General features: G+C 54.5%; 1 protein-coding gene across 1 annotated transcript; it reads right to left on the minus strand.

Moving 5' to 3' along the window:
• Nucleotides 1-4055: 4055 nt before the first annotated feature.
• Nucleotides 4056-23183, minus strand: PRKCG (protein kinase C gamma). The gene is made up of 18 exons (XM_032612706.1): nucleotides 22488-23183; nucleotides 22046-22077; nucleotides 20934-21016; nucleotides 16676-16787; nucleotides 16395-16526; nucleotides 15662-15818; nucleotides 14866-15000; nucleotides 14501-14588; nucleotides 14199-14228; nucleotides 11811-11963; nucleotides 11288-11476; nucleotides 9878-9969; nucleotides 9724-9786; nucleotides 9481-9619; nucleotides 7695-7775; nucleotides 6498-6605; nucleotides 5087-5227; nucleotides 4056-4991 (listed from the first exon to the last, which is right to left on the minus strand). The coding sequence occupies exons 1-18, from the start codon at nucleotides 22655-22657 to the stop codon at nucleotides 4803-4805; spliced, it is 2094 nt and encodes a 697-aa protein (XP_032468597.1). The 5' UTR covers nucleotides 22658-23183; the 3' UTR covers nucleotides 4056-4802.
• Nucleotides 23184-25730: the final 2547 nt, after the last annotated feature.

Below are 25730 nucleotides of genomic sequence, written 5' to 3' on the forward strand. Positions count from 1 at the left end.
GAGTCCCCAAACCCCATGCAGCCACGTGGGACATCGGACCCAGGCCAGAAACAACAATCCCCAAACTGAACCCTCTCAAATCTGACCTCTGTGTCCTGACCTACAACTCCATCCCTGGATTTGAACCAGTAACTTGTCTAGAAACCCTAACCTAGGCCACCAATCCTGACTCCATGCCCAGACCTAACACCCTGACCCCTTTCTTTTGGACTCTGTCTCTGAATAGCAACTAGAAATCCCCCAAGTGGGTCGCTAGCCAAGGACCCTAACCCCATACCCTGGCCTTGACCTCAGACCTCCCATCTAAGTTTAAACCCTTAACACCCAATTCTAATACCAAGACCTTGACCTTTTAACTCTGATACAGTGTCTTGACCTCAATTTGGTATCCCAGTCTGAGATCATGGACCACGACCCAGATCCAAGATTCCAGAACCTTAATTCCCCCCTCCCCCCATCCCAAATCCCCGCAGGCCCCTGAACCTGGAATGCTAGAACTCCACCCCATGCTACTGGATCCCAGAATATTGGGGCCCAGAGACGTGGAGCCAGGATTTTGGCCAGAGACTCCAGAACGTCAAAACCATGATCTGGGAGTCCCCCATCTCAGCACCCTAATTAGAGCACTCCAGTCAAACAAGTGACCCTCCTTCAAACTAGGGATCAGTGCTCTGAACTCTAAAACCCGAATCAGGAAGCCCAGGGTCCCCATTTCCCCCATCCCCATTACAAGATCCCCAGATTCCCTAACAGAGGTTCTGGACTCCAACTTCCCATACTAGGATTTCCAAATACAGACCCTCTTCAACATGCAACCTGGAATCCAGATCTCCCTAACACTGGACCCTCGAAAAAGAAATCCTCAGTTCAAGGCTGTGGCCTCCAAAATTCCAGTCAGAAATCTGGAGACTCCAACTAGGGAGCTCTTAATCCCTTACCCACCACACTCACCCTTTATCAAGAACATTTCCCTAAACCACACAGTCTCATGATTTGGGAGGCTCAAATTGCAATCCCCATCCTATCTCAACCAGAGACCTCAACCTACATGAATACCACAATCTCCATCACCGTTTTAACTATGAAGGTTAAGACCTCTAATCAACAGCCCCCCAACAATGCAGCCAAGACTTGAGACCCCACTCTCCTGAACCAGAACTCTTGTAGCCTTGAAACTTGACACCACCCCAACAAGAACCCTGGAGTTTGAGACAATCTTCATCCCGCCTGCCCCCCCACAGTGCAGCATCTAGTGCCCCCAGCCCACCCGCCACGCCCCCAGCCTCCTGGAGGATTCAGGAATCCGAGGCTGGCAGGGCTCCGACCAGCTTTTCCTCCCATCCCCCGTCCCATGGCTCCAGGGCTTGACTGCTAGCTGTCTGCTCCTCTTCCAGTCCACTCACCTCGGAAACCAGCATCAAAAACCCTGTCACCCTGACTGTCTTAGTCCCAGGTAGGTGACCTCAGCTCCCCCCATTGGCTTCTCAGACTCCCAGCTGGGACCTTGCCAACGTCACCCTTCTCACTTCCCCTCTGGAGGTCCCCTCCTTCCTTGATTCCTCCTCACTCGAAATGGCCCGCCCAGATCTCCTCATTCTCCTCCAGCCTCCAGCCCTTCCTCCTTTGGGACCCCCCCTCCCCCCCAGGCCCGGAACCTCCTTTTTATCCTTCTTTATCCCAGCCTTTCCTGGATATAGGCTTCTGGATCCCCGGGGTCCCATTCTCCAAGCCCCAAGTCCAAACTCCACCTCCCTTCAATACCTTGGGAGACGTGCTCCCTCTTTCTGGGGACCCCTTCTCAGACTCCAGCCTGCCTTTACTGGGCCCGGGCCCTCCCCGCTCAGCCAGGACCGCCTCCCTCAAGGACCTGGCCTGCACCCTCCCCGGTGCCCACGGTCTCCAAGACTCGGACATTAAGAGTATAGTTGCCCCACTCTGGGACCCTCGGACCCCGTCCTCCCAGATTCCTTAGGCCCAAATGTCCCTCCATCCCCCATTGCCCCCGAACTCGGGCGTCCGACCGCCAGAATCTCAGCCCCCGGAGCCACTCAGGCCCCTTTTAGCCCCAAGCCCCGTCTCCCAGCCACCTCCAGAGGAACCCCCCGCGCCCACCTCCTTCCAGGACCCTCCCCTCGCGCTCACCTCGCTCAGGGTTGGGCGGACGCTCCGGGCCGCGGGCCCCGCAGCCGCATGACCGGCCCCGCGGCTTCCCCCGGCCGCCGCCGCCGCCGCCGCCACCGGGGTCGCCGGTGCCCGCGCCCCCCGCCCCCGCCCCGGAGCCCGGCGTCCCGGCCCCCTCCCGGCCTCCCACCCCCCACCCCCCGCGCCCGCGGCCTCACTCGGCGGACGACGCCGGGAGCTGGGACCGGCGGCCGCTCATTGGCTGCTGCGGAGGAGGGGAGGGGCAGGGAAGGAGAGGGGAAAGGATGCGGGGAGGGAGGGAGACGGGCCTCGAGAATGGGGGAGGCAGGGAGCGAGAGAGAATAGAAACAGAGGTAGAGAGCCCGAGAGGGGCAGGGGCACACAGAGCGGCAGAGAGACAGAGCAGAGAATCCAGAGTCACACCGAGACCTCGAGGCTGTGAAATTCTGAGACTCGCAGGTCTGGAGACTGGAGAAGACACAGAGATGGCCTAAAAGAGACAGAGAGAGAAATGGAGAGGCAGAGATCTGATCTAGGATCCCTCCTCTTCCTCCAGGCTCAGAGATTCTGGGGTCCTGGAAGTGGAGAGGTCACAGACAGAGAGAGACAGGTGGACCGTCAAAGACCTTTGGGCTGAGAGATGCTGAGACCCAGAGACCTTGAGATAGGGAGAGAGAGAGAGAGAGAGAGAGAGAGAGAGAAGAGACCCTGAGAAGAAGAGACAGCAGGGGCAATCCTGGGGTACCCTGATGAAGACTGGGGCTCTGCCCAGGCGTGGGGCGGAGCCTGGGGTCTGGGCGGCTGGAAGAAGCTGGAGGGGGCGTCCCGGGCCGGGGTCCCCTGAGCAGCAGGCGGGCGCAGAGCGGAGCCGGGTCCTGCAGCCGCCGCGGAGCCGGGAGCCGGGCCAGCACCCACCCGCCCCCCGCCGTGATGTCAGCGGGGCCACTCTTAAAGGGGCAGGCCGCCCGCCGAGGGTCGGAGCAGGGGCTGGGGGCCGCGGGCACCGGATGGGGGTACCGCGGCGGTGCTGGGAAAGAGAGGAGAAGCCCCAGCATCCAACCGGGCCGAATCCCGGAAACCCAAGAGCCTGCAGGGACCAAGAGGCGCCGGGGTTCCCCGAGGGAGCCTGCGAAGCTTTGAAGCTCAGTCGCCTCCAAATACACAGACGGAGGCACACCATTCCATTGGCCTGTCCCTGTCCAGGGACTACACTTCCCATCAGCCCTGGCGGCGGGAGCCGCACTTGGGGGAAGGGTCCGCCGCAGTATCTGCTGGGAAGTGTAGTCTATTTGGACTGCCCTCTCCACGCCCCTCACTCACAAGTGGGTCAGGGGAAAGAGGCCCGGAGGGCGCATCTGCCTGCCCTCTGCCTCAGTCTCTGATTCTTAAGCTCACGGGTCTCTCTGTCTTGGGGGGGGGGGGTGTCTCTCAATAGCAGGCTTGCCTTTCATCCTCCCTCTTAGGACTTCCCAGTCGCTGGGTCTCGGTGTGCCAGTGCGTGAGCTTTATTGCTCTGGGCGAATATATGCGTGCTTGTCTTTGTGCCCGGGATCTCTACCTGACACGCTCAGTGGTCTATGAGTACACCGCTGCCTCTTCCTGCACGTGTCCGCTTTGGTCCTCTCTATGGCACTCTGTGTGTAGCTCGCTCGCGCTCTCTCTCCTCTCTCTCTCTCTCTCTCTCTCTCTCTCTCTCTCTCTCTCTCTCTCTCTCTCTCTCTCTCCTTTCTCCAGGTGTCTGTTCTTTACTCTCATGCTGTGGGTATCATCTCTCACTTTATGGGTCTCTGCGTTCTCCCTCTCTCTCTGCAGACCCTTCCTCAGCCTCTGTCTCTGTTTGTTTCTATGTATAGTCGTTGTCCCACCTGCACACCCCCTTCATTCTCCAAGCTTAGAAGAAAACATCCAAACACTTCAGCATCAGCAACCCAAGTTTATTCTCCAGCAGCTGTGGCAGGGCGGGAGAGGCAGAGGATTGGGGGTGGGGAGAGACCCCCGAGAGTGGCAGGCACTGGAGAAGGGGTTGGGTTCCAAGCAGGACTGGAGAAGCCATGCAGTGGTGGGTTTAGGATAGGGAGTCTAGGACAAAAGCTGACTGAGAACAGCTGGGGAGAGAATCCTCCATACATCCCAGGAATCCCCAGAGTGTAGAAGAGGGGCACTGGAGCACAGAGGCACAGCTTCCCACTTACTCCAGAATGGAGTGGAGGTAGGTGGGGCCTCGGGGGGGGGGGGTTGTCCTGAAATCCCAGTCTGAAACAGCCCGCCCTGTGACGCTATTTCCCAGAAATAAGAAAGAAGAAGAGGCATAGATTCTACCAAGATGGAGTCTAGAACTCCTTGGAGTTGGGATGGTGTTGGTGGCTCTGTAACTTGGTGGAGTGGAATCCAGAACACTGAGGCAGGTCAGAATCTAGGGCTCAGCCCAGCAGAATCTAGAACACGGTAAGACTCCAGAGATTGTATGCAGTTTAGAATGCCAGGAACGCTTGGGAGGGACATCTGGAACCCGGGGCAGGGAGGGGGAGGGCAGAGGCCAGAACGTTGGGGAGCAAGATCTAGAATTGGAGAGGGGGTGGTGAACTGGGGGGCGCGTGAGGTAGGGGTAAGGCTGGCGCGGCGGAGGGAGCCATGGGGACACCTAGTGGCGGCAGGTGATATTACATGACTGGCACAGGTGCTGGGCTGATGGGGCTGCGGGCATCCGGGTGCACGAAATCCGGGTTGACATAGGTGAAGCCTTGGAATTCGGTTTGGTCGATGCTGGCCAGAACTAGGCGGTCTGGGGGAGTCAACGCTGGCGCCGCCCGCGTGAAGAACTTGTCGAAGTTCTCGCCGCTGCGGCCACACTGTGGGAAACACCGGGAGGGAAACATGAAGTACTGGAGCTCATGGATATTCCACCCTCTAGGGGCCAAGATTTTGTTCCCAGAAGGTGACTGACCGGGCGGGGTCTGAAAGGAGGCGCGATCTCTAATCGTTCCAGCCGTTCCCAGTCGATCCAACGGAAAAAGCCATGAGCTCGGATGGTGGGTTCTCCATCTGGCCCCGAGCCCAGGCGCTTTGCTGGGTGCTTGGTTAGGAACTGTAGGAAACACAGAGAGAGACGGACAGACAGACAGAGTCCCGGACAGGGAGGCCCAGAGAACGACAGAGAGAGAGGAAGACAAGGAAGGAGGAACAGAGAGACAAGCATAGAGATCCAGAAAGAGAAGAAGGGGGGGGGGGGCGGGGCGGGGGGAGATGGGGGGAGGGAGTGGAAAGAAGAAAGGGAGAGAGAAAGAGGAAGAGGGGGAATAAATGAGATGGGGTAGATGAAACCCAGATCCAGAGACCCAGGGAGAGACAAAGAAAGAAGCAAAATTAGGGTGTGAGGGTATGAGGGGCAGAGAAACCCAGAAAGAGAGGAAGGGAAACGGAAAGAATCCCAGATGGGGGATGGAGGGAGAGAAGGAAAGAGGGAAAGTGTCAGAGAGGGAGAAGGGGGGAGAGAGAGGAGATTGAAGACCCAGAGAAAGGGGGGAATAGAGATCCAGAGAGAGGAGGAGACTCAGAGGGAGGACAGATACCCAGAGAAGGTAAGAGACAAGCAGGGGCAGGGGTGGGGGAGACAAAGGTCCAGAAGGAGAAGAGGATGGAGACCCAGGAGACAAATGCCCAGAGAGAGGGATGAAGACCCCATATGAGGGCGGAGACTCAGAGAAAGGGGAGACAGAGACCCAGAGAGAGGAGAACAAAGATGCAAAAGGGGGACAGAGATTCCCGAAGGACACAGAAAAAAAGGTAGCAACACAGAAAGCCCCATGATATGTAGATGGAGGCAGAGGGATGAGACAGAAGCCCAGAGAGAGATAGTCAGAGAGACGTGGAGACGGGAGCTAGAAGCAGAAATGTCCTAACATCTGTTGAACAGCTGCTACAGGCTAGTCTCTTCCTCCTGCCTTAACTCCACAACCCCAGAGAAGGAGACTGAGGCTCCCAGAGTTTTGGTGACTTGCCCAACCGAGATCCCGCAGGAAGAAAAGTGGCAGGAGTTAGGTTCACCTGACCCAGCCAGTGCAGGAGGGGCAAGCCTTGGCCTTCCAGCACTTCCTGCCATGAGCTGGGGAGAGGAGCTAGCACAGGAGGACAGGATAGAGGCCATCCTTGGACTGCAGGTGGCAGCAGGGCAGTATGTTATTGTTCAAACAAAATCTCTGTATTATATAAATTTTTTCAGCGGACGGGAGTAAAGCAACTTGAAGAACGGGTGCCTTTTCCTAAGGTGCACGTAGACAATGTGTGGGCAGCCCTGGACAGCAGCAGTGGGGCGTGTGGCTTATGGGTCTGGAGAATCTAGGAGTTAGGTCTCTCACCCCCTTGCAGATGGCCACAGCTTCCCGGGAAAGCGACTTGGGGTAGGTGACAGTTTGTTCCATGATGGACTGGAACAGTTCCTCCTCGTCTTCCCCATCAAATGGGGGCTAAGGAAGTAGAGAGGATAGTCAGAGACTCGGCAAACTACCTGGCCGCACCTTCCACACCCTCAGTGCCCACCATGAACACAGCCCACCCCTGGGCCCCCAAATTCCTAGGGAAAAATTTGACCAAACCGCAAAAGCTGTATCTTTCGCACTTTCAGACTCTGTTGTTTTCTATCTCAGATGCTTCAGCTCTCTGCACCTCTTTGAGGTTCTGTCTCTCTTTCTCTGCTATGTAAATTGGCAGGGTATTAATTAGGCAAGGTGTCATTTAAATAGAAGAGAGAAAAACTGCAGGAAAAGCTGTAAAAGCATTCTCCCGGTTGGATGAGTGGCCTCCGGTCTTCTGGGATTAGCAGAAGCAGTACCCAGGCAAAGCTTTTTAATGTGAAGTCTAGGGAGTCTGTTTACACCATTGAGGGGGGCCATGAATTTGGATGGGAAAAAACATGCATCTTTATTCTTTAAAATCTAAAACAGATTCAGCATTCATGGCAATTATAGGAAACAAACCCAAATAGTGGTAACTGTCACTTCATCACCAATGGAAATCACAGATATTTTCTTAGCACGTAAGAGTTGCAAATATCTCAAAAAATCAGTCATCTCTACTTCAAAATTACTGGTAGACCTTCCTATTTACTTCCTATTCCTGTGAGATATTACCATTTCCTTCATTAGTAGGATATCACATATAGGTCCATATTCTAATATGTTTAGACAACCGTACACATTTAAATTTATTTAGTTGGTTAAATTACTCAATTAAACCTTTAACATTTTGATAACCATATTTCAACATGATTGGCTTCTTTTGTAATGCTATTATCTTACTTCATGCATTTAAAAACATTGTTCTGAGAAGGGGGTCCGTGACACAAGAAAAGTGAGGAACCCCCAGCCTGTGGGAAGATAATGCTTCAGGACCACGGAGAGCGCTCTCCTATCTGGCTGACCTTCCCCACAGCTTCGCACACCTTATTAGCCTACAGACGGACATCCCTTCCTGACCGGCTCCTCCTGAGATGATAACAGGTGGCACCCCATTCGTGTTGCCTTTAGTCAAACCAGCCTCTCCCCACCTTCCCTTACCTGCCCCGCCAGCATCTCATACAGCAGGACCCCAAAGGACCACCAGTCGACAGACTTCCCATAGGGCTGGTAGGCAATGATCTAGCAGGGGAGGAAGGAAGGCAAGGGATTATGATTTGTGATTCAAGAAACCTAGGGCCCCTCTGGCTTCACCACCTGGGAACCCTACCCACTTTAAATGTTTTCAGCACAAACTTTTCCCATTCAGAACACTTTGGCTCCATCCTCTGGAAAATTTGGGAAACAAACTCTACCTACTTGGAACATTCCTTTGGTCCCAAATATAAAGACTATCTAAAGACTCAAGTCGCAAGTTCCACGCATCCGGAATATCTAGGTAACTGGACTCTCTCCTTACAATATCAGGTGCATAGGGCAGAATTTCAGAGACCAGAGGGTCTTAAATCTGGACACATATCAGATTCTTCTAGGGGACTGTTTTTTGGTTTTTGTAAAAAATAAAATTAATTAATTAATTAATTTTGGCTGTGTTGGGTCTTCGTTGCGGTGCGCGGGCTCCTTATTGTGGTGGCTTCTCTCGTTGTGCAGCACGGGCTCTACGTGCACGGGCTTCAGTAGCTGTGGCACGTGGGTTCAGTAGTTGTGGCTCGCGGGCTCTAGAGCACAGGCTCAGTAGTTGTGGTGCATGGGCTTAGTTGCTCCGCGGCACAAGGGATCTTCCCGGACCAGGGCTCGAACCCGTGTCCCCTGAATTGGCAGGCGGATTCTTTTTTTTTTGGCTGTGTTGGGTCTTCGTTGCTGTGCGCGAGCTTTCTCTAGTTGCGGCGAGTGGAGGCTACTCTTCCTTTCAGTGCACGGGCTTCTCATTGCGGTGGCCTCTCCCGTTGCAGAGCACGGGCTCTAAGGCGTGTGGGCTTCAGTAGTTGTGGCACACGGGCTCTAGAGCGCAGGCTCAGTAGTTGTGGCGCACGGGCTTAGTTCCTCCGTGGCATGTGGGATCTTCTCAGACCAGGGCTCGAACCCGTGCCCCCTGCATTGGCAGGCGATTCTTACCCACTGCGCCACCAGGGAAGCCCTGGCAGGCGGATTCTTAACCACTGCGTCACCAGGGAATTCCTAGGGGACTGTTTAAAGAGAGATGTCCCCAGCCCTGAAGAATCCCAGCCACAATAGGCCAGAGTCAGAGGCAGGAAGATGTGTGTATGTTTCAAAATCTCCCCAGGTGATTCTGATTACTAGCTATGTTTTGAAACCACTGGCACTGGTTACTTGGGCACTATCATAGAATCACCAGGAAAGATTAAGGAGGGCACCACCAACCCCACCTCCTCCATCAAGTGAGAAGTCAGGACGTGCTCTCAGTCTACTTATATACAGTCAGATCATTAGCTTCACCCACCCCCCCTAACAAAATCAGAGCATACTCTGCCCACTTGAAATATTCAGGGGACACCCTCCACATGCCTAATGTTCTGGGGGATGGGGCCCACCCACTCAGAGTACACCGGAAATCATCTCCACCTTCTTACAACAGTCCAGTAACAGGCCCTGTTCTCCTAGAATCCCTAGAGCTGGTCCTTCTCTTTTCGAACATTCACCCACAGGTCCCCCCACTTTGCCTATTTAGAGACTCAGCTCCGCCCACTTACAACGCTCCGCCCACTTACAACGCTCCACAAGAGCCTCTCTTTGCTGCTTGCTGTCGGAACCCCCAAGACTCAGGTAAAGACCCCAGGGTCAAGTCCCCATACTCTGAATACTGGACGACCAGCCACACCTACTCAGTGAATTGGGAGGGCACCAAGAGCAGTGGAGGCAGGATTACCTCGGGGGCTATGTAGTCTGGGGTCCCACAGAAGGTGCGAGTTGTGGTCCCGGGGAAGACGTTCTCCTTACACATGCCAAAGTCGGTGATTTTGATGTGTCCTTCAGCATCCAGCATCACGTTGTCCAGTTTCAGGTCCCTGGGGGTGGGAAGGGTACAGTTCAACGGGCTGGAGCCTTAAGTTCAAATTCCTTCTCTTCTGGGGGTCTGATTCCCTCCCCTGAAAAGCCCGGGACTGCTCACCGATAGATGATGCCCTGATTGTGAAGGAAGAAGAGGCCGATGGCGATTTCTGCTGCGTAGAACCTGGAGGTGGAGGTGGGGAGTCAGAAGGCCAGAGACTGGAGCCCACTCCCTTCCACCCTCCCTCTACTCTCCTCTCTTGGCCAAGACTCACGCTGCATGGGGCTCCTTAAACTTGCCCAGCTGCTGAATGTGGTACATCAAGTCGCCCCCAGTGACGTACTCCATCACAAAATACAGGCGATCCTGCGGAGGAGTGCACGGGACTTAGAGGCAAGGACACGCCCACCAGGGGTTGGAAACGTCCATTCCTGCCCACTTGAGACAAAGGCTCTGGATCCACCCAATCAGAAATCCAGAGCAACTGTCTGTGCCCACAGGGAGGCCCCGAAGATTCTCAACCGGCCACCGCAGAATCTCCACCCACCCCATCCCCTGTTACTCCAAACTGTCGGGTGTTCCGGTCCTCCATTCTCGGAATTTAAGATTGAGGCCCACCATTTGCTTGAAATCCCTGGGATACTGAAACCTCTTTCCACACCCACTCACATGCACATGCAATCATGGCCACCTGTTAGGAACCAAAGTTGTTCAGGCCTCACTAGCAAATGATAGTAATTTTTAATTTATTTTATTTTTATTTTTTTGGCCATGCCGTGCCACTTGCAGGATCTCGGCTCCCCGACCGGGGATTGAACCTGGGCCCCCTGCAGTAGAAGCATGGAGTCCTAACCACTGGACTACCAGGGAATTCCCGATACAGTACTAATTTTTAAAAAACTCCAGGAAGGGGACTTCCCTGGTGGTGCAGTGGTTAAGAATCTGCCTGCCAATGCAGGGGACACGGGTTCGAGCCCTGGTCCGGGAAGATCCCACATGCCATGGAGCAACTAAACCTGTGTGCCACAACTGCTGAAGCCCGCGCACCTAGAGCCCATGCTCCACAACAAAAGAAGCCACCGCGATGAGAAGCCCGCGCACCGCAACGAAGAGTAGCCCCCGCTCGCGGCAACTAGAGAAAGCCCATGTGCAGCAATGAAGACCCAATGCAGCCAAAAATAAATAAATGAATAAAAATTTAAACAAAACAAAACCTCCAGGAAGCTGGCTACGCCCACTCAGAGCTCTTGGAAGTAGAGTCACGTTCTCTCTAACCCCTGACAGTTGTCCCATTCCACAGCCTTCGGGAAACACCCTGTTTCTGACAAGTCCTTAACTCAGAATCCGAGAGTGACCACCTCATCACTCAGAGCCCACTTGCAGGCATGCTCACTTAGAAGACATTCTCCACGAATTCTTTTACTCCAGAAGCCCTTACTCAAAAAACACCCACTCAAGACCTAGGGGGTTCTAGCCACTCCCACGCAGGATCCTAGCCTTGTGGCCACGCCCTCCAGGGCACCTGCATTCTGGCCACGCCCACTGAGGAGCCCGCCACACCCAATCAGAGTTCACAGGGTTCTTCCGCCTTGCCAAAAACTCAGAATCTCAAAGCAAATGCTTGATACATCCAGTGGGGATGAGGCAGGGCTCCTGAGCCGGCCTCTGCCACCTCCTTTCTTACCGGGGTCTGGAAAGTGGAGTGAAGCTGGGTGAGAAAGTGGGGCCGGCCTCCGGGGCCTCGACCCCCCAGGGCTAACACGCGTTTCTCCACCAGGGTGCAGTCCACGTCGTCATCCTGGACAATCACGTCTTTCTTCAGGATCTTGATGGCATAGAGCTCATCGGAGCCCCTGCGCTCGGCCAGCATCACCTAGGGGCAGAGGCGGGAAAGGCCCAGTCCATCTTGGGAACCAGAGGTGCGGGTCCCTACCCCTCCCTTTCAAAGACACAAACAAATGGGAGTCCCAGGTCCTCCCTCTCCCTCTCAGGGGACCAGATGCCCTGACTTTGCCAACTACTCCCTCAGAGAAAGTAGCCACATCTTTATGCCTCTCCTCTCCAAGAACTCAAGAGGCCCCATCAAACTCTCTTTGGGGACTCAGTAGCCTAGTTCCCTCCCCCCTGCACTTCATCTCTAAGAACCAGAAACCTGAGCCCCACCCCCAGACATTTTCCCCCTTCTCCCAGAGCCCCAGGAATCCAACCTTCCCAAAACTGCCTTTTCCTAGAACCATGAGGAAGCTGAAATCAGAGATGTGCAGACGTCCAGGGCTTGCCCCGAAGAAACAGCGCTTGGAGTCAGTGGGACTAGGAGATGGGGAGGGGATGGGAGAGGAAGAAGGACCCATCCGCACCCTCTGTGAGAAAGGGGAGAGATCCAAAGCTAGTCAGGCCCCAGAAGGGGATAAGGAGGTGCCCCTCAGAGAGACAGCACCCAAGAACAAAAGGGACGGGGAGAGATGGAAAGATGGAGAGAGAAAAAAAGTTGTCTCCACCCCCCTCTCTGGCTTAAGAACTTTCTCTGATTTCCCGTAGCCTGGAGGGTTTATTATTCAACTAGCACTTAGATAGCTTACTATATGCCATTGATCCTCCAGGAGACCCCTGTCACCCACCCCACCCCCCATTTTAGAGACGATGGCACAGAGACATTAAGTAACTTGCCCGAAGTCACACAGCAGGTAAAAAACAAGAGCCAGAGATCAATGTCCATTAAAGTCAGAGACTGTGTCTCCCTCCTTTCTGTTTTTCTACCATCACCCAGCACATGACTTGGGTCTCAGCAGGAGCGGGTTGAGTGGATGAAGGTCTCAGGACATGAGTGCTGAATGCACCTCCTGTTGTTCTGTGTTCAGAGCACACCCAGAATCTGAACACCTTTACCATCATTGTCCCCTGGGCGAAGCCACTGGCAACTCCCCTCTGGGCCTTCACAATAGCCTTCTTCCCCCTTCCACCATCTGCTCTTGACACAGAGGCAGTTATCTCGCCCAAATAGAAATCATCTCAGGCCACCTCCAATGCCCTCCCATCTCACTTGGTTTAAAAGCCAAAATCCTTCCAATAAATGACGAGGCTACCCCCACCCCTTCTCTCTCTGACTCCATCTCCGACTTCTTCCCACCCTCATCCCTCATCCCTCCCTCTGCTCCAGCCTCACTGCTGGTCTGGGCCCACCTCAGGGCCTTTGCACGCGATCTTCCCTCCACCTGGAAGGCTTTCCACTATCCTCACAGCTCACTATTTCATCTCCTTTATGTCTTTGCCCAAAGGTCACTTTCTCAGTGAAGGCTTCTCTGCTTATTGCTACTAAAATCTCAAAAGGGCTTCCCTGGTGGCGCAGTGGTTGGGAGTCCGCCTGCCGATGCAGGGGACACGGGTTCGTGCCCCGGTCCGGGAAGATCCCACGTGCCGCGGAGCAGCTGGGCCCATGAGCCATGGCCACTGAGCCTGCGCGTCCGGAGCCTGTGCTCCGCAACGGGAGAGGCCACAACAGTGAAAGGCTCACGTACCGCAAAAAAAAAAAAAAAAAAATCTCAAAAAACAGCACTCCCTATCTTCTTTAGCATTTATTTTTCTCCACAATCACATATCACCTTCTGACATAGGATCATTCACTCCTTTATTTTGTTGAATGCCTTCCAAGTGTAAGCCCCATGAGGGAAGGAGGTTGTCTCTCTCTCTCTCTCTCTCTCTCTCTCTCTCTCTCTCTCTCTCCCTTTCCCTCTCTCTCTCTCTCTCTCTCCCTTTCCCTCTCTCTCTCTCTCTCTCTCTCTTGTTTTCTGCTCTATCCCCAGTGATTAGAACCATGCACACAGAGGGCTCAACAAAATGTTTTTTGAAAGAATAAATGGGAGAGAGAGAGAGAACGAGCGCATTATTCCTTCCTTGACCTGGAAATCTCGTCTCCCTGTCCTCTGCCTGGGGAATCCTGCACTTCCTGTCTACGAACTTTTCTCTGTCTATGAACTTTTCTCTGACTCCCCCAGGTCCTGCCAGAGGCTTAGGACTCCCTAGTGCCTGGAGCCATCTCCATGATCAAACACACTCCTTCTCTATCTGTAACTTTCTCCTATATTGAAAGAGGAGCTCCCCAGGGAATGGCCTGATTCTACTCCCAGAATAGGGCTTGGTTTACATAAAACCTCAGGAGATAGGTGTTCAGTAAGTCAAAAAACCAATGGAGGAGAGAAAGGCACAGTGATAAATAGGCAGAAAAACTCAAGGAGCAATTCAGGTGTCACCTCCTTAGGGAAGTCCTCCCTGACCACCTCCACCCCAACCCCCTGGCCCCAGGCTGGGGTTAGTGCCTCCTCTATGCTTCTTTGTTCCCTGGGCTACCTCTAATTTAGCACATCATCCTGGAATCTGAGTATTTGTGACTGTGTCCCTACCTTGAGGAGTTGCCTGCAGGTCAGATTCGGCTCTGGAGAGCTAGGACTACTCAGCAAACACAAGACCTGCCACCAAGTATGTGCTCAACCCATGTGTGTGGAAATGCAGACAGATGTTGGAGGAGAGAGAGGTGGGGGGACAGATACAGACCACAGGAAAGGAAACTGTCTCCATTCCAGGCCTCCAGCTCTGCTCACCTCGTACAGTTCCAGGGGATAGTTACAGGCCTGGGGGAGAAGAAAGCCAGAGTCAGAGCCCCCAGAGAGGTAGGAGATTGCCCTAAAGCAGGGGATGGGGGTCCCCAGACCCCCAAGCCAGGGGGATGGATAGGAGCTCTAATTCCCAGCAGTGCCCTAGAAGACCAGAAAGAACTCCAGGGCTTTCTGGGAATTTTAGTCCCAGGGCCAGTGGGCAACGAGCGATGGAGTTTGGGAAAGGCCAGCTCTGAACTGTGGGTGACTGGGCTGGGCTCCTTGTGGGGAAGCCGGGGTCTGGGTACCTCAAACTTCTGGAGGAGGCTGCAGTTGTCAGCATCAGCCACTGGCACATTGTAATATTCGCCCTCCTCCTGGTTCAGTAACTTGTACCTGACATACAGACGGAGACCAGAGGCGGGCAGGAGTAGGGGAGACGGACGGGGAGGGGGGGTACCCGCGGGAGAGGCAGTGACATCAGAAGGGAGGAAGAGACAGAGAGACAGAGAAGGAGAAAGAGTGAGATAAGGAGAGAGGGGCGGGGGAAAGAGAGAAAGAAGCACAGGGAGGTAGAAAAGATAGTGCCCTAGAGCAGAGGGACCACCCACGGAAGTTGATGCAGATGCAGGGCCCCGCCCCCAGCCCCGCCCGGCCCCGCCCCCGCCCTCACCAGCCGTCCACGGGAACCTTGAGCAGCTCCGAGACGCCAAAGGACATGGCACCCATGAAGTCGTTGCGGGAAGTCCGGTCCCAGTCCCACACCTCCACGCTGAGCCGGCGCTCCACGTCCCCCGGCTTCAGGTTGCTGCGGGAAGGGAGTGGCACAGTGAGGGGCCCGGCTCTTGGCTGCCCACCTTTCCGCCCTGGGGAAGAGCAGGCAAACCCGGGGAGCTGGGGGGCCTGTTTCCTGCTCTGTAAAGTGTTTTGTCACCCCAGGTCCTGCCGAAGAGCGTCTCTCTCCCTGTCTGGGCCCTAAGTAAACATAGACAGCTCTCAGTCTCCCTCCCTCCCTGGCTCTTCCCCATCTCTGTCTCCTGGCCTTTCTCTCCAGGCCTCTCCTTTTCACGGGGCCCCTCTCCTCCCTCCAGATCTGTCCGTCTGTCTTTCTGTCAGTTGGCTTCTCTTTCCCTCCCTGCCACCCACCCATCGCCATCCCTTCTGTGTTTCTCTTTGGGTTTATGTCTCTCTTTCTGAGTTGCAGGGTCTGTCTACCTCTCTCTCGGATCCCTGTCTCATTCTAAAGTGGTGAGCTTTGATGGAGATTAAACACACAGATGTCTGTCTCTCGCCTTCTGTATCTCTGTCCCTCTCCCTCAACCACTTCATTTTCTTCTCCCACCACCTTCTTCTGCCCTTTTTGGGATTCCCCCAATGCTAACACCTGCTCTCTGGGGTGTTCTGGGCCACCAGGACCCTCAGATCATTCTCTATCAGTAATTACAGCCGCCCCTGCACCCGAGGCTCACAACACAAAGGTCTCGTTCCACACAGGGTTTAGCGTGGCTTTCACCGTCCGGGTCTTCTGTTTTGTCAAATTCCGAGGATCTGGGATGAGCTTCAGTTTCACATAGGGATCAGACAGACCATTGGGGTCCATTGGGATGAGGTTACGGGCCTCGCCAACTGAGCGGGGAGGGGAAGGAGGGTAGATGGGGTTAGAGATCCAGGAAGAAGCCCCCGAGCCTTCCCCCAGCCAGCAATCAATCATTCCAATCTCTCAGCATCCGCTCTCAAGACCCAGGTGTTTTTGATCTTTTACTTCTCCAGTGCCCAGAAGACAGGGCATGAAGCCTTTTCCCCAGCCAGTGACCCAGAAATCAAACCCAAAGACCCTGGCTCCATTAGGACCCAGGAGTCGGGACCCTGGCCATATCACCACTAGTAAACCCGAACCTCCTTCGGAACCAGCTCTTCTCTCATTCCCCACCCCCCCACCCCTCCACCCCCAGGACCTTGATGCCCAGAACAGCCATTAAGAGGCGCCAGAGGCACGGCTGGAGAAGGGGCCTCGAGCTAGAAGGGGCGCGGCCGAGTGGTGTTCAGCTTTTGCCGGTGGGGTCAGGAGTGTGGGTGCGACCTTCGCGAGGGGCGTGGCCTTTCTGAGTCGGGGGGAGGGGCGGGGTGGGCAGCTCAGGGGAATTCAATCGGTTCCTCACACTCCGGTAAAGGGGCGGGGCCAGGCGAGGGGCGGGGTCTCACCCGTGACGTGGATCTCATCCGAAGTGGGAGCTCGGATTTCCAGCTGCAGGCGGCCGCGGCGCTCCGTGTGGTCCACACCGCACAGAGAGGGCACGCTGCGCACACAGCGCCGGTGCACGTTCATCTCGCAGCCTGGGGGTACAGAACTGAGGGTAGCACTTCAGGTCCCGCCCTTAACCCCAGACTCCATTCCCCAGCATTTACTGGAAACCCAGACACTGCACTTTTGCAGGGGCCCCGGAAGCGCCAAGTTCTGGCGGGCGCAGCAAGCGTAGACTCACAGGAGCACTTCATGCCCTGGTGCACCAGCCCGTAAAGGAGGGAGCCACAGTGGTCGCAGAAGGTGGGGCTGCTGTAGCTGTGCAGACGGAACTTGTGCTTGTTCCGGGGATCCTGGGGGCAGGGAGGAGCCGGTCAGAAGGGGTCTGCAGGGCGTCCTAAAAGAACAGCCCCCTGAACTCTTTCCCTTCCGCCCTGCTCTCCCGTCTTCCCGCGGCTCCACCTCACTCATTCACTCTACAATATTTATTGAGCACCTCCTGTGTGCCAGCACGGTTCCTGGTGCCGGGACCCAGCCCCGAGCAAAACAAAGGAAAACTCCTGTCCATGTGGACTTTACTTTCTAATGGAGGGAGAGAGAAAATATACACGATATGTAAAATATATAGTATTACAGATGGTAATAGGTGCTCTGGACAAAAATGAAGTAGGGAAGGGGATTGTGAAATAGAGTGATCAGGGAAGGTTTCACTAAGAAGGTGGCATTTGGGAAGAACCTGAAGGAAGTGTAGGCTTCCAAATTCCCATAGTCCCTAATCCCCAACCTTCCACAAGCTGTTCTCCCGAGGACTTGTGGGCCACCATGAACCTCAGATCACTCACTGTCAGCCTCTGTCAATGTCTACCCGCTGATGATCTGCCTACTCTGAGCCCCCTGTGGGATGGAGAATATGACCTCTCAGTTTTAGGGACCCAGGTGTCCTCAATGAAACATTAAGTGTAAACAACAGAGCAGTGTCTGGCATGTTAAATGTGCTCAGTAGTATTTCTGCTGTCATTACTGCCATGATTATTATTAGTGATTTTATTGCAGTCCCCACATATCCTTGGGTTTAATCAAGAGCTGGGCCTGGGCTTCCCTGGTGGCGCAGTGGTTGAGAGTCCGTCTGCTGATGCAGGGGACACGGGTTCATGCCCCGGTCCGGGAAGATCCCACATGCCGCGGAGCGGTTAAGGCCCGTGAACCAAGGCCACTGAGCCTGCGTGTCCAGAGCCTGTGCTCCACAACGGGAGCGGCCACAACAGTGAGAGGCCCGTGTACCACAAAAAAAAAAAAAAAAGAGCTGGGCCATTTCCCAGCTGCGTGATTTCAGACAAGTGCCCAATTTTGAGGCTCAGCGCCCTCCTCTGCACAGTGGAAATAAACAATGTATATCTTGAAGAGATGCTAAATGTCGAGTACAATTAAGCATGAATTTAAGACACCAATAAAAGCATTCCTCCTTCCGCCCTCAGCAATGTCTGAGTGTTAAATAATCTGATATTTGCCTTTTTCTACGACTGCATTGCAAGAGTTATCCCTAGGGTGAAAATTCAGGACATTCTTGGGCTTTCACTTGTTTTGCAGTTTAGTGGGGATTCTATTTTGAATTATACTTGGACGGAGGGAGGGTGTTGGCAGGTGCATGTGCTGGACCGCTAAGGATCTTCATCTGACCCTAGCTCAAAGTGTTCCTGCCACATGAAATGAGATGCTGTGGGTGAAAATTCCCAGCAGGGTTCCTGACACAGAAGCTGTTGCGATTATCCTCAAGGTGAAAGTAGCTATTAAAGAGGAGACAGTACTGTGGCTCCAGTTCGAAAGATTAGGGTCCAGATTTTTGACTCTCCCGACCACCCAGCTGTGTGGCCTCCCCCCACACCACCCTTTTTAGAGACTCAGGTTTCCTCCCCATAAAATGGGGCCATGAGCCCTCCCTGAAAGGGTTCTTGTGAAGATTGAATGAAATCATGCTTGTCGAGCCCTGAGCATTTCTTAAGCCCTTGATCTGTGTCGCTGACAACAAGATTAAAAGCTTAGTGCTTCACAAGGGAAAAGAAAGCCAGAGTGATATAGAGGAAAGACCTTGTCCTCTGTTTCCTCATCAGTAATAGTAATAATTTTACAATGATAATAATTAATACTTTGTGTCTGGCTATGTACCAGGTGCTGTCCCAAGTATTTGACTCATTTAGTCCTTAAAAAGGTCCTACAAGATGAGGGCATGGCTACCATCCCCATTTTATAGACAAGGAACTCCAGAGGTGCAGAGAGGTAAATAAACTTTTGGAAGGTCACAGAACCAATACGCGGTGGAGGTGGGATTCAAGCCCAGGTGTCCTGGCCCAGGAGCCTCGGTCAGATGAGGACAGGAACAATACCTAACCTTACAAGCTGTTAAGCAGATTCAGCCCTATACTATATACAAGATACCTGATGCGTGCACGCAATGAGCCCTGGATGACTCAGATGTTTGTTGGTGGTGGAGGCAGGCGAGGCAGCCAAATCATAACATATATAGGTGCTGGTAGACAGTGGTGCTCGATGTGTGTTCTCAGAGGTCGCATCCTCTATGTAAACTTCAATTTTCTCGACCTGACAAGCTGGCAAAATGCCTCATGGACTTCCGTGGTGCTCTCCCTCTCTCTCTCATTCTGCCTTTCTCCATCTGCTAATCATAAAACCATCTCCAGCCCTGTGTCAGACCCCAGGCTCTTATCCTGCCTGACTTCCCTGAAAACAAGCCTGGGCGGGGTGGGGGGGTGGTGGGGCTTCCCGGGCTTCCCTGGTGGCGCAGTGGTTAAGAATCCCCCTGCCAATGCAGGGGACACGGGTTCGAGCCCTGGTCCGGGAAGATCCCACATGCCGCAGAGCAACTAAGGCCGTGTGCCACGACTACTGAGCCTGCACTCTAGAGCCCACAAGCCACAGCTACTGAGCCCACATGCCACAACTACTGAAGCCCGCGGGCCTAGAGCCCGTGCTCCACAAGAGAAGCCACCGCAATGAGAAGCCCACACACCACAATGAAGAGCAGCCCCCGCTTGCTGCAACTAGAGAAAGTCCGCGCGCAGCAACGAAGACCCAACGCAGCCAAAAATAAATAGATTAAGTAAATTAAAAATAAACAAGACTGGGGGCATCTAGACTCACGCTGCCCCACATGGTAGCCCTAACCACAGGTGGCTATTTAAATGGAAATCAGTGGATAAACAACAAGTTCCTAATGTATAGCAAAGGGAACTATACTCAATATCCTGTGATAAACCATAATGGAAAAGAATATTAAAAAAGAATGTATATATGTGTATAACTGAGTTACTTTGCTGTACAGCAAGAGATTGGCATAACGTTGTAAATCGACTATACTTCAATAAAAAAATAAATAAATTGAAATCAATTCAAATTAAATGGGATTTAAATTTCTGTCCCTCGGCAGTTAGCTGTGGTGGCTGGCAGCTGGATGGCGAAGATACAGAACGCTTCCATCATTGCAGAAAGTCCCATTGGTCAACACTGGACGGTAAGCCTCATTATATAGAGGGGGAAACTGAGGCTCAGAGAGAAGAGCCCCACAGCCAGAAAGAAAGTGAAGGAGGGATCAGGGGTAGGCATGCAAGGTGGGCAGTTCTTGTAAGCCCCTGATGCTCGGGGGCGGGGGGAGGGAGAGAACAGTGTGTGTATCTGTGTGAGCGCACATGGGGGATCTGTACATGCACGTGTGTGTCCATACATGGGGGTCTAATATGCATATGTGTGTGTGTGTGTGTGTGTGTGTACACAGGGGTCTGTATATGCATATATGTGTGTGTGTGTGTGTGTGTGCACGCACACGGGCAGGGTGTCTGAAAATGCACATGTATGTGCATGTGTATGACAGGATCTCTCTGGGCTTCCCTCTCTCGGCACCTCCTCAGCAGTTATCCTCATCTACCATTTTCTATTCTAGTTTCCCTTTCTGGGTATCTACCGCCCCGTGTCTCTGAGTTTCTGTGTCTCTGTCTCTCCCAGTCTTTCTGGATCTCCTTTTCCTTCCTCCTGTGTCACTGTCTCTGTTCCATTGCTCTCACTCTCTCTGCCCCAATCTCTCTGTCTGGGTCTCTGTTTTTTTCTGCACCTCTGGGTTCTCTCTCTGTCTCATCTCAGGATCTCGGTGCTTGCATCGATTTCTCTCTCTGTCTCTCTGTCTCTCTCTCTGTCCCTCAGCTCTCTATTTTTTTAATCTCTTGACTCCTGGATCACAGTCCACATCCGTGCTGAGGTCCCCTCACCCCGCCTCCTCTTTGTCCCCCGCCTGGGTCCCCAGCCTGTCTTGGTCCCCTCTCATTCCCCCTTTCCAGGCCAAGGGCAGGGAATCTGGGCCAGACTAGCTCTCCCTATCTCTCCAGCCCCCCTCCCCTCCCAGCCTTAAAAATAGCAGGAGAAATTGGGACGGACGCCGAGGGGGTGAGGGCGGGGGCACAGCCCGAGGAGGAAGAACCAGGTGTCTGGGCACTCACGTCTGTCTGGGGGCCCTTCCCAGCGCCTGGACACTCGAAGGTCACAAATTCGTGGCATCGTCGATGAACCACAAAGCTGCAGACTGAAGGTGAGAATCATAGAGACACAGAGACAGAGAGAGACCCCAATGGACAGAAAATCAGAAACAGAGGAGACCCAGACAGAAAGAAAACCAGAAGAGGAGGATCCCCATAGAGTTCAATACAGAGAAAATCAAAGAGACCTTGACATGCAGAGAGACAGAGACAGAGACACTGGGAGACAGAAATTCAAAACGTGGACCCAAAGAAAGAGAGATGCAGAGAATCACAGAAACAGAGAAAGCACAGAGAGCCCAATGCATACCCACAGCCAAAGGGAGACAGAGACACAGAGATAGAGAGACAGAGAGAGAGACAAAGAGAGAGGAAGACAGAGAAAGACAGAAAGAGATGGAGACAGAGAGAAAACAGGATCCCATTGACACAGACCCACAGACAGCCATAAGAAAGCCAGGAGAGAGGCAGGCCAACTAGAAGAGAGGAAACACAGGGAGAGGTCCTCCAACAGAACAGAGAGCATCAACTTGGGCAGAAGTGAGTCTGGGGGCGCCGCTGCCGGCCCGCCCCCCTCCCTGACTCACTCAGTTCTCAGCAAGTAGCAGCTGGTGCTTTAGGACTCGGCCCCCTCTCCCGGCCCCCATAACTGCCGGCCCCACCCGGCCCCCACCCGCCCATCGGTGACCCCACGCGGCCGGCCCCTGCCTAGGACGGTGGTGTTGTCATGGCAACGGCAGGGGGGCTCTGACTTTGCATCTCCAGCCCCCCCTCCCTTCAGCTCCCCTTTTCCAAATCTCACTGTTCCCATGGCAACAGATTCTCCAAATATCTGTCCCCACCTGGAGCCGGCCGAGGGAGGGGCCCCCAGCACCACCTCCGCGTTGGCCCCGCCGTCAGAGCACCCTCCCCACTGCAGGTTGTGTCTCTGCCACACCCCCCCCCCCCCCCCCCCGCCCCGGGCTCCCCCGCGCCTCTCTGGGGACCAGAGAACACGTGTGTCAAGCAGCCTAGGCTGTGGGGCCCCAGCCTCCACCCTCCTGAGGGTCCTGGGAGTCCAGGTCCCCAGCTCTTACCTTGACATTGCAGGCCCTGTTTTCCAATCCCCCTGTAAGAGTCAAGGATCTGAGGTCAGTGCAGAAAAGGGTACCTGGACCTCTCACCTCTGCCAGTCATAGGAGGCCTCCGTCCTCCCATCCTCCTCCTGCAGGACCCAGGAGTCTGAGCCCCAGCTGCCTCTCCTTTCCAGAACCTGGAAATTCTGGCCCCCCAGTCTCTCTTCTCTCAGACCCAGGAGCTCAGGCCCCCAGCCCCTTCCTTCAGACCCAGAAGTCCAGGGCCCCAGCCCCTCCACTCTCTGACCCAGGAGTCCAGGCCCAGGCCCCTAGACCCCACCTACCCTAGGGCCAGGAGCCAGGGCTGCAGCCCCCGCTTTCCTCGTCACTGTGGGGTCTGGTGCGTCAGGGGTCTTTAGCACTAGTCTCCTTATCCCTCAGGGCCCCAGCCCCCTTCCCTCACCATATGAAGTCAGTGCAGTGGCTGCAGAAGGTTGGCTGCTTGAAGAAGCGAGCGGTGAACTTGTGGCTCTTGACTTCGTGGACCACCTTCTGCCTCAGAGCCCCCTTTCTGCAAAACAGGGGCCGGGGTCCCCCCTCTGAATCGCCTCCGCCGGGGCCCAGGCCTGCCATGGCCCCAGTAACGTAGCAGGGACCAGGATCCTGCCTTTCTCGGGAAACAGGTGGAAAGGCAAGGAGCCGAAGGCTTGGAAGAGCAAAAGAGCCGGCGGGAGATTCCGAGGTGGGAAGGAGAGGGGCGAGGCACCTCCGGAAGCGGAGCGCGCAGGACAGGGAGCGGCACCCCGGGGCGCGCCGGCTCCGCCAGGGGGAGCGGGCGAGTGGGGCGGAGAGCCGAGGGCAAGGGCGCGGAGGAGCCGGAGGCACGGGCGGCGTCGGTGGTGGGAGCTCCAGCTCAGGCACCTGCTGAAATGTGGGAGCCCCGGGTGGGGGGAGGCGTTGCCATGACGACCGAGAGGCGGGGTTTCGGCTTAAAGGCGTCCCCCTCCTTGAGACCTGGGACAAATGCCCTCCCCTCCAACACACACACACACACGTGCGCACACCCACGCCGGGGGCTGGCTGAAGGGAGGGGGCCTCCTCCGAGCCGTGCCCTGCCCCCTCCCCAATCTGTCGCCCGGCCCCGTCTTCCTCCCCGACTAGGGTGCCTCGGTGAATCCTGTTAGGCCACTGCAGCTCCTCTCCGATCTCTGTGTCTGATTGTGTCACTCTGTTTCATTGCACAAACTTTGTATTAGCGCTGGGGTCCAATGGTGAGCAGGGAGGCTTGGTGTCTCAATTTTTCTGATGCCACCCGAGTCTTGATTTCTCTCTCTAGGCTTCTGTGAATTTGTACTTCTAGGTCTCCCTCTGGGAGTGCCCGTTTCCCTGTTCCTTTCCCTAGTCCTGGCGCTCTCTCTGTCTCTCTGGGTGGGTCTGGGGTCCTTCCTTATCTCTGAGAATTTCTGTTTTTATTTTCCTGTTTTCTTCGCTGTGTATCTCCATTTATGTCTGTCACTCATCCTGTGACCCCCTCTGAGTCCTGGTGTGTGCGTCTCTCTCACTCCATGTCTGTCTCACTGTGAATCAGTCTCCCTCTGTCTCTCCCCATCTCATAAATTCTTGCATTTCTGTCTCCCTGAATCTCTTCCTCTCCCTGTCTCTTTGTCTCTCTGGCTCTGTGGATCTCTGTCTCTCCCTCCCTCCGTGTCTTTCTCTCTGAGAGTCAATCTCTGTCTCTCTCCCTGTCTCATTTTCTATGTCCTCTTCTATCTCCCTCGATTTCTCTCCCCTCCTCCCCGTGTCCGTGTCTTTGTAGATGCTTTTGTCTCTGCCTCTCTCCCTTCCTGTGTCTCTACGAATCTCGCTCTCCGTTCGTGCGCGCCTCTTCCTCCTTCTGTATCTCTCTGTGCCTGTCGCTCTCTCCGACCCACTCTCTGGCTCTGTCAATCTCTCTATCGCTGGGGGTCTCTCTCGGAATGTTTAAGTTGCTCTCTCTCCCTCTCCCTCTCCTTCTCCCCTCCCCAACTCTATCTTTGTCCCTTCCTCACCCACTCTATTTATCTCTCTGGCTCTGTGAATCCCTCTCGTCTCTGGGGTTCTCTCTCTCCCTCTTTCCCCCGCTGGCTCTGGAATACTCTGTGCATCTCTGTCCGGTGATTGGGAGGGTCTCTCCAAACGTTGGCCCGGTCAGGTCTCCTCCTGTCTCTCCCCTCCGTCGCCCCACCTGAGTCTCTGCCTCTCTCTGGTCGCGCTCCGTCCCTCCCCCAGCTCCCGAGCGCTTCCTAGTCCCGGCTCTACAGGTAGACCCCCGCTGTTGCCAAGGACAACCACGGCCCGCCCGGGGCTGCGGGGTGCAATGTATTCTGGGACTTGTAGTCTGGGCCTACCGATCAGCTGTTCTCGCAGCGCGACCGAGAACTTTCTCTCCCGGCATGCCCCGCGAAGCGGGGTGGCCCGCTGAGGCGGAGCCTGGGGACTCGGGCCGGCCGCTACATCCTCTCTGTGACTTTTGGGGGTCGGGGTCCAGCTTCTGGAAGCCGAAGGGGAGATAAGAGAATCCGAGTACTCTCCTAAGCCCCAAAACATGGGGTCCACTGGCTTTCCAGCCACCTCCAGGCGTCCGCCGTACCCCAGGAGAGAGGATAGGGGGCGGGGGTGGCCCCGAAAATTGACCTAGGAATCCCACGGCGCTCTATTCTCGTTCTGCTTGGGTTCTTTCCCACATCACCAACATATCACCCCAAGGTTCTACAGCTGTTCTGTCTGGTGCCTTCTAGAAGGCGTTTAAGAGTGGGATGGGGGAGGGGTGGGGGTGCGAGACGCTCTTCGACAAGGTAGGGATTGGTGTGGGTCAGAATTCTGGGATGGACACTGCAGACATCGAAAGGAGGATTTTCCTCACTAAAATAGACGTGCGCCTGCTCTAGTTAGCCCTTCCCCCTCTTCCAGCGGGACCCTTACCTCCCTTGCAATATATCTTGCCAATTGCTTTTGCGGGTGTAGACGCAGAAAGTGGGTTGCACGATCCTTGATTTTTCCGAGTCATGTGTTTATGTAGTTGTGATTGTCTTGGAGAAACCGATAAGATGACCTTCTATGGGACAGAGATTCATGGCAGGAGTAATTCATGTGATCTTCATCGAAGTGTTTTATTGACCACGTGTCAGGGAGCTTAGAACTAAGGGTAAAATGGAGCTGAGAGTGGGAATATAGGCAGCGTCAGATCCCAAAGGCCTTGACTGAGGGGCTTTGGTATTACCTATAGGCAATGTGGAGTGGGATACGGAAGGATCTGAGCAGAGGGGGACAGGATCAGATCTGAATGTCGGAAAAGGAAAGCATCCCTTTGGGGCCAGGGTGGGCTGGAGGTAGGATGCTCCTGGAGGAGCCTGGGACAGTAGCTCAGGTGAAACGAAAGGAACCTGGAGGAGGGGAGAGATATAAATAGGATTTAGGAGGAAGTATACAGCGGCGTTTGATGACTGAGAGGGCAGATGGTAGGGAGTGGTGACTGGGTTCTCGCCGTGAGAAATGGGAACCTGAAAGCATTGATTTTGCTGCACTCAGAATGGGACACGGTATTTCTGAGGTGCTCGTGGGACTCCAAGGAGGGAGAAGTCTTGTTCATTTCTATCCTAACTAGCCCTCCTCATTTGAGAGAGAGTAATGTGTAAGATCCAGACTCAGTTTTTTTCTGATGGGGCCA

The sequence above is a fragment of the Phocoena sinus genome, chromosome 19 (assembly GCF_008692025.1).
Source record: "Phocoena sinus isolate mPhoSin1 chromosome 19, mPhoSin1.pri, whole genome shotgun sequence".
In the NCBI taxonomy this organism is placed as follows: Eukaryota; Metazoa; Chordata; class Mammalia; order Artiodactyla; family Phocoenidae; genus Phocoena; species Phocoena sinus.

Coding starts and splice junctions, on each gene's coding strand:
- PRKCG (XM_032612706.1), bottom strand. CDS start 22,657: ATGGCAGGCCTGGGCCCCGGCGGAGGCGATTCAGAGGGGGGACCCCGG. Junction 7,776..9,480: donor CAGACTACATAGCCCCCGAG/GTAATCCTGCCT, acceptor CTCCCCTGCTAG/ATCATTGCCTACCAGCCCTA. Junction 4,992..5,086: donor CTCCTTTCAGACCCCGCCCG/GTCAGTCACCTT, acceptor TGTTTCCCACAG/TGTGGCCGCAGCGGCGAGAA.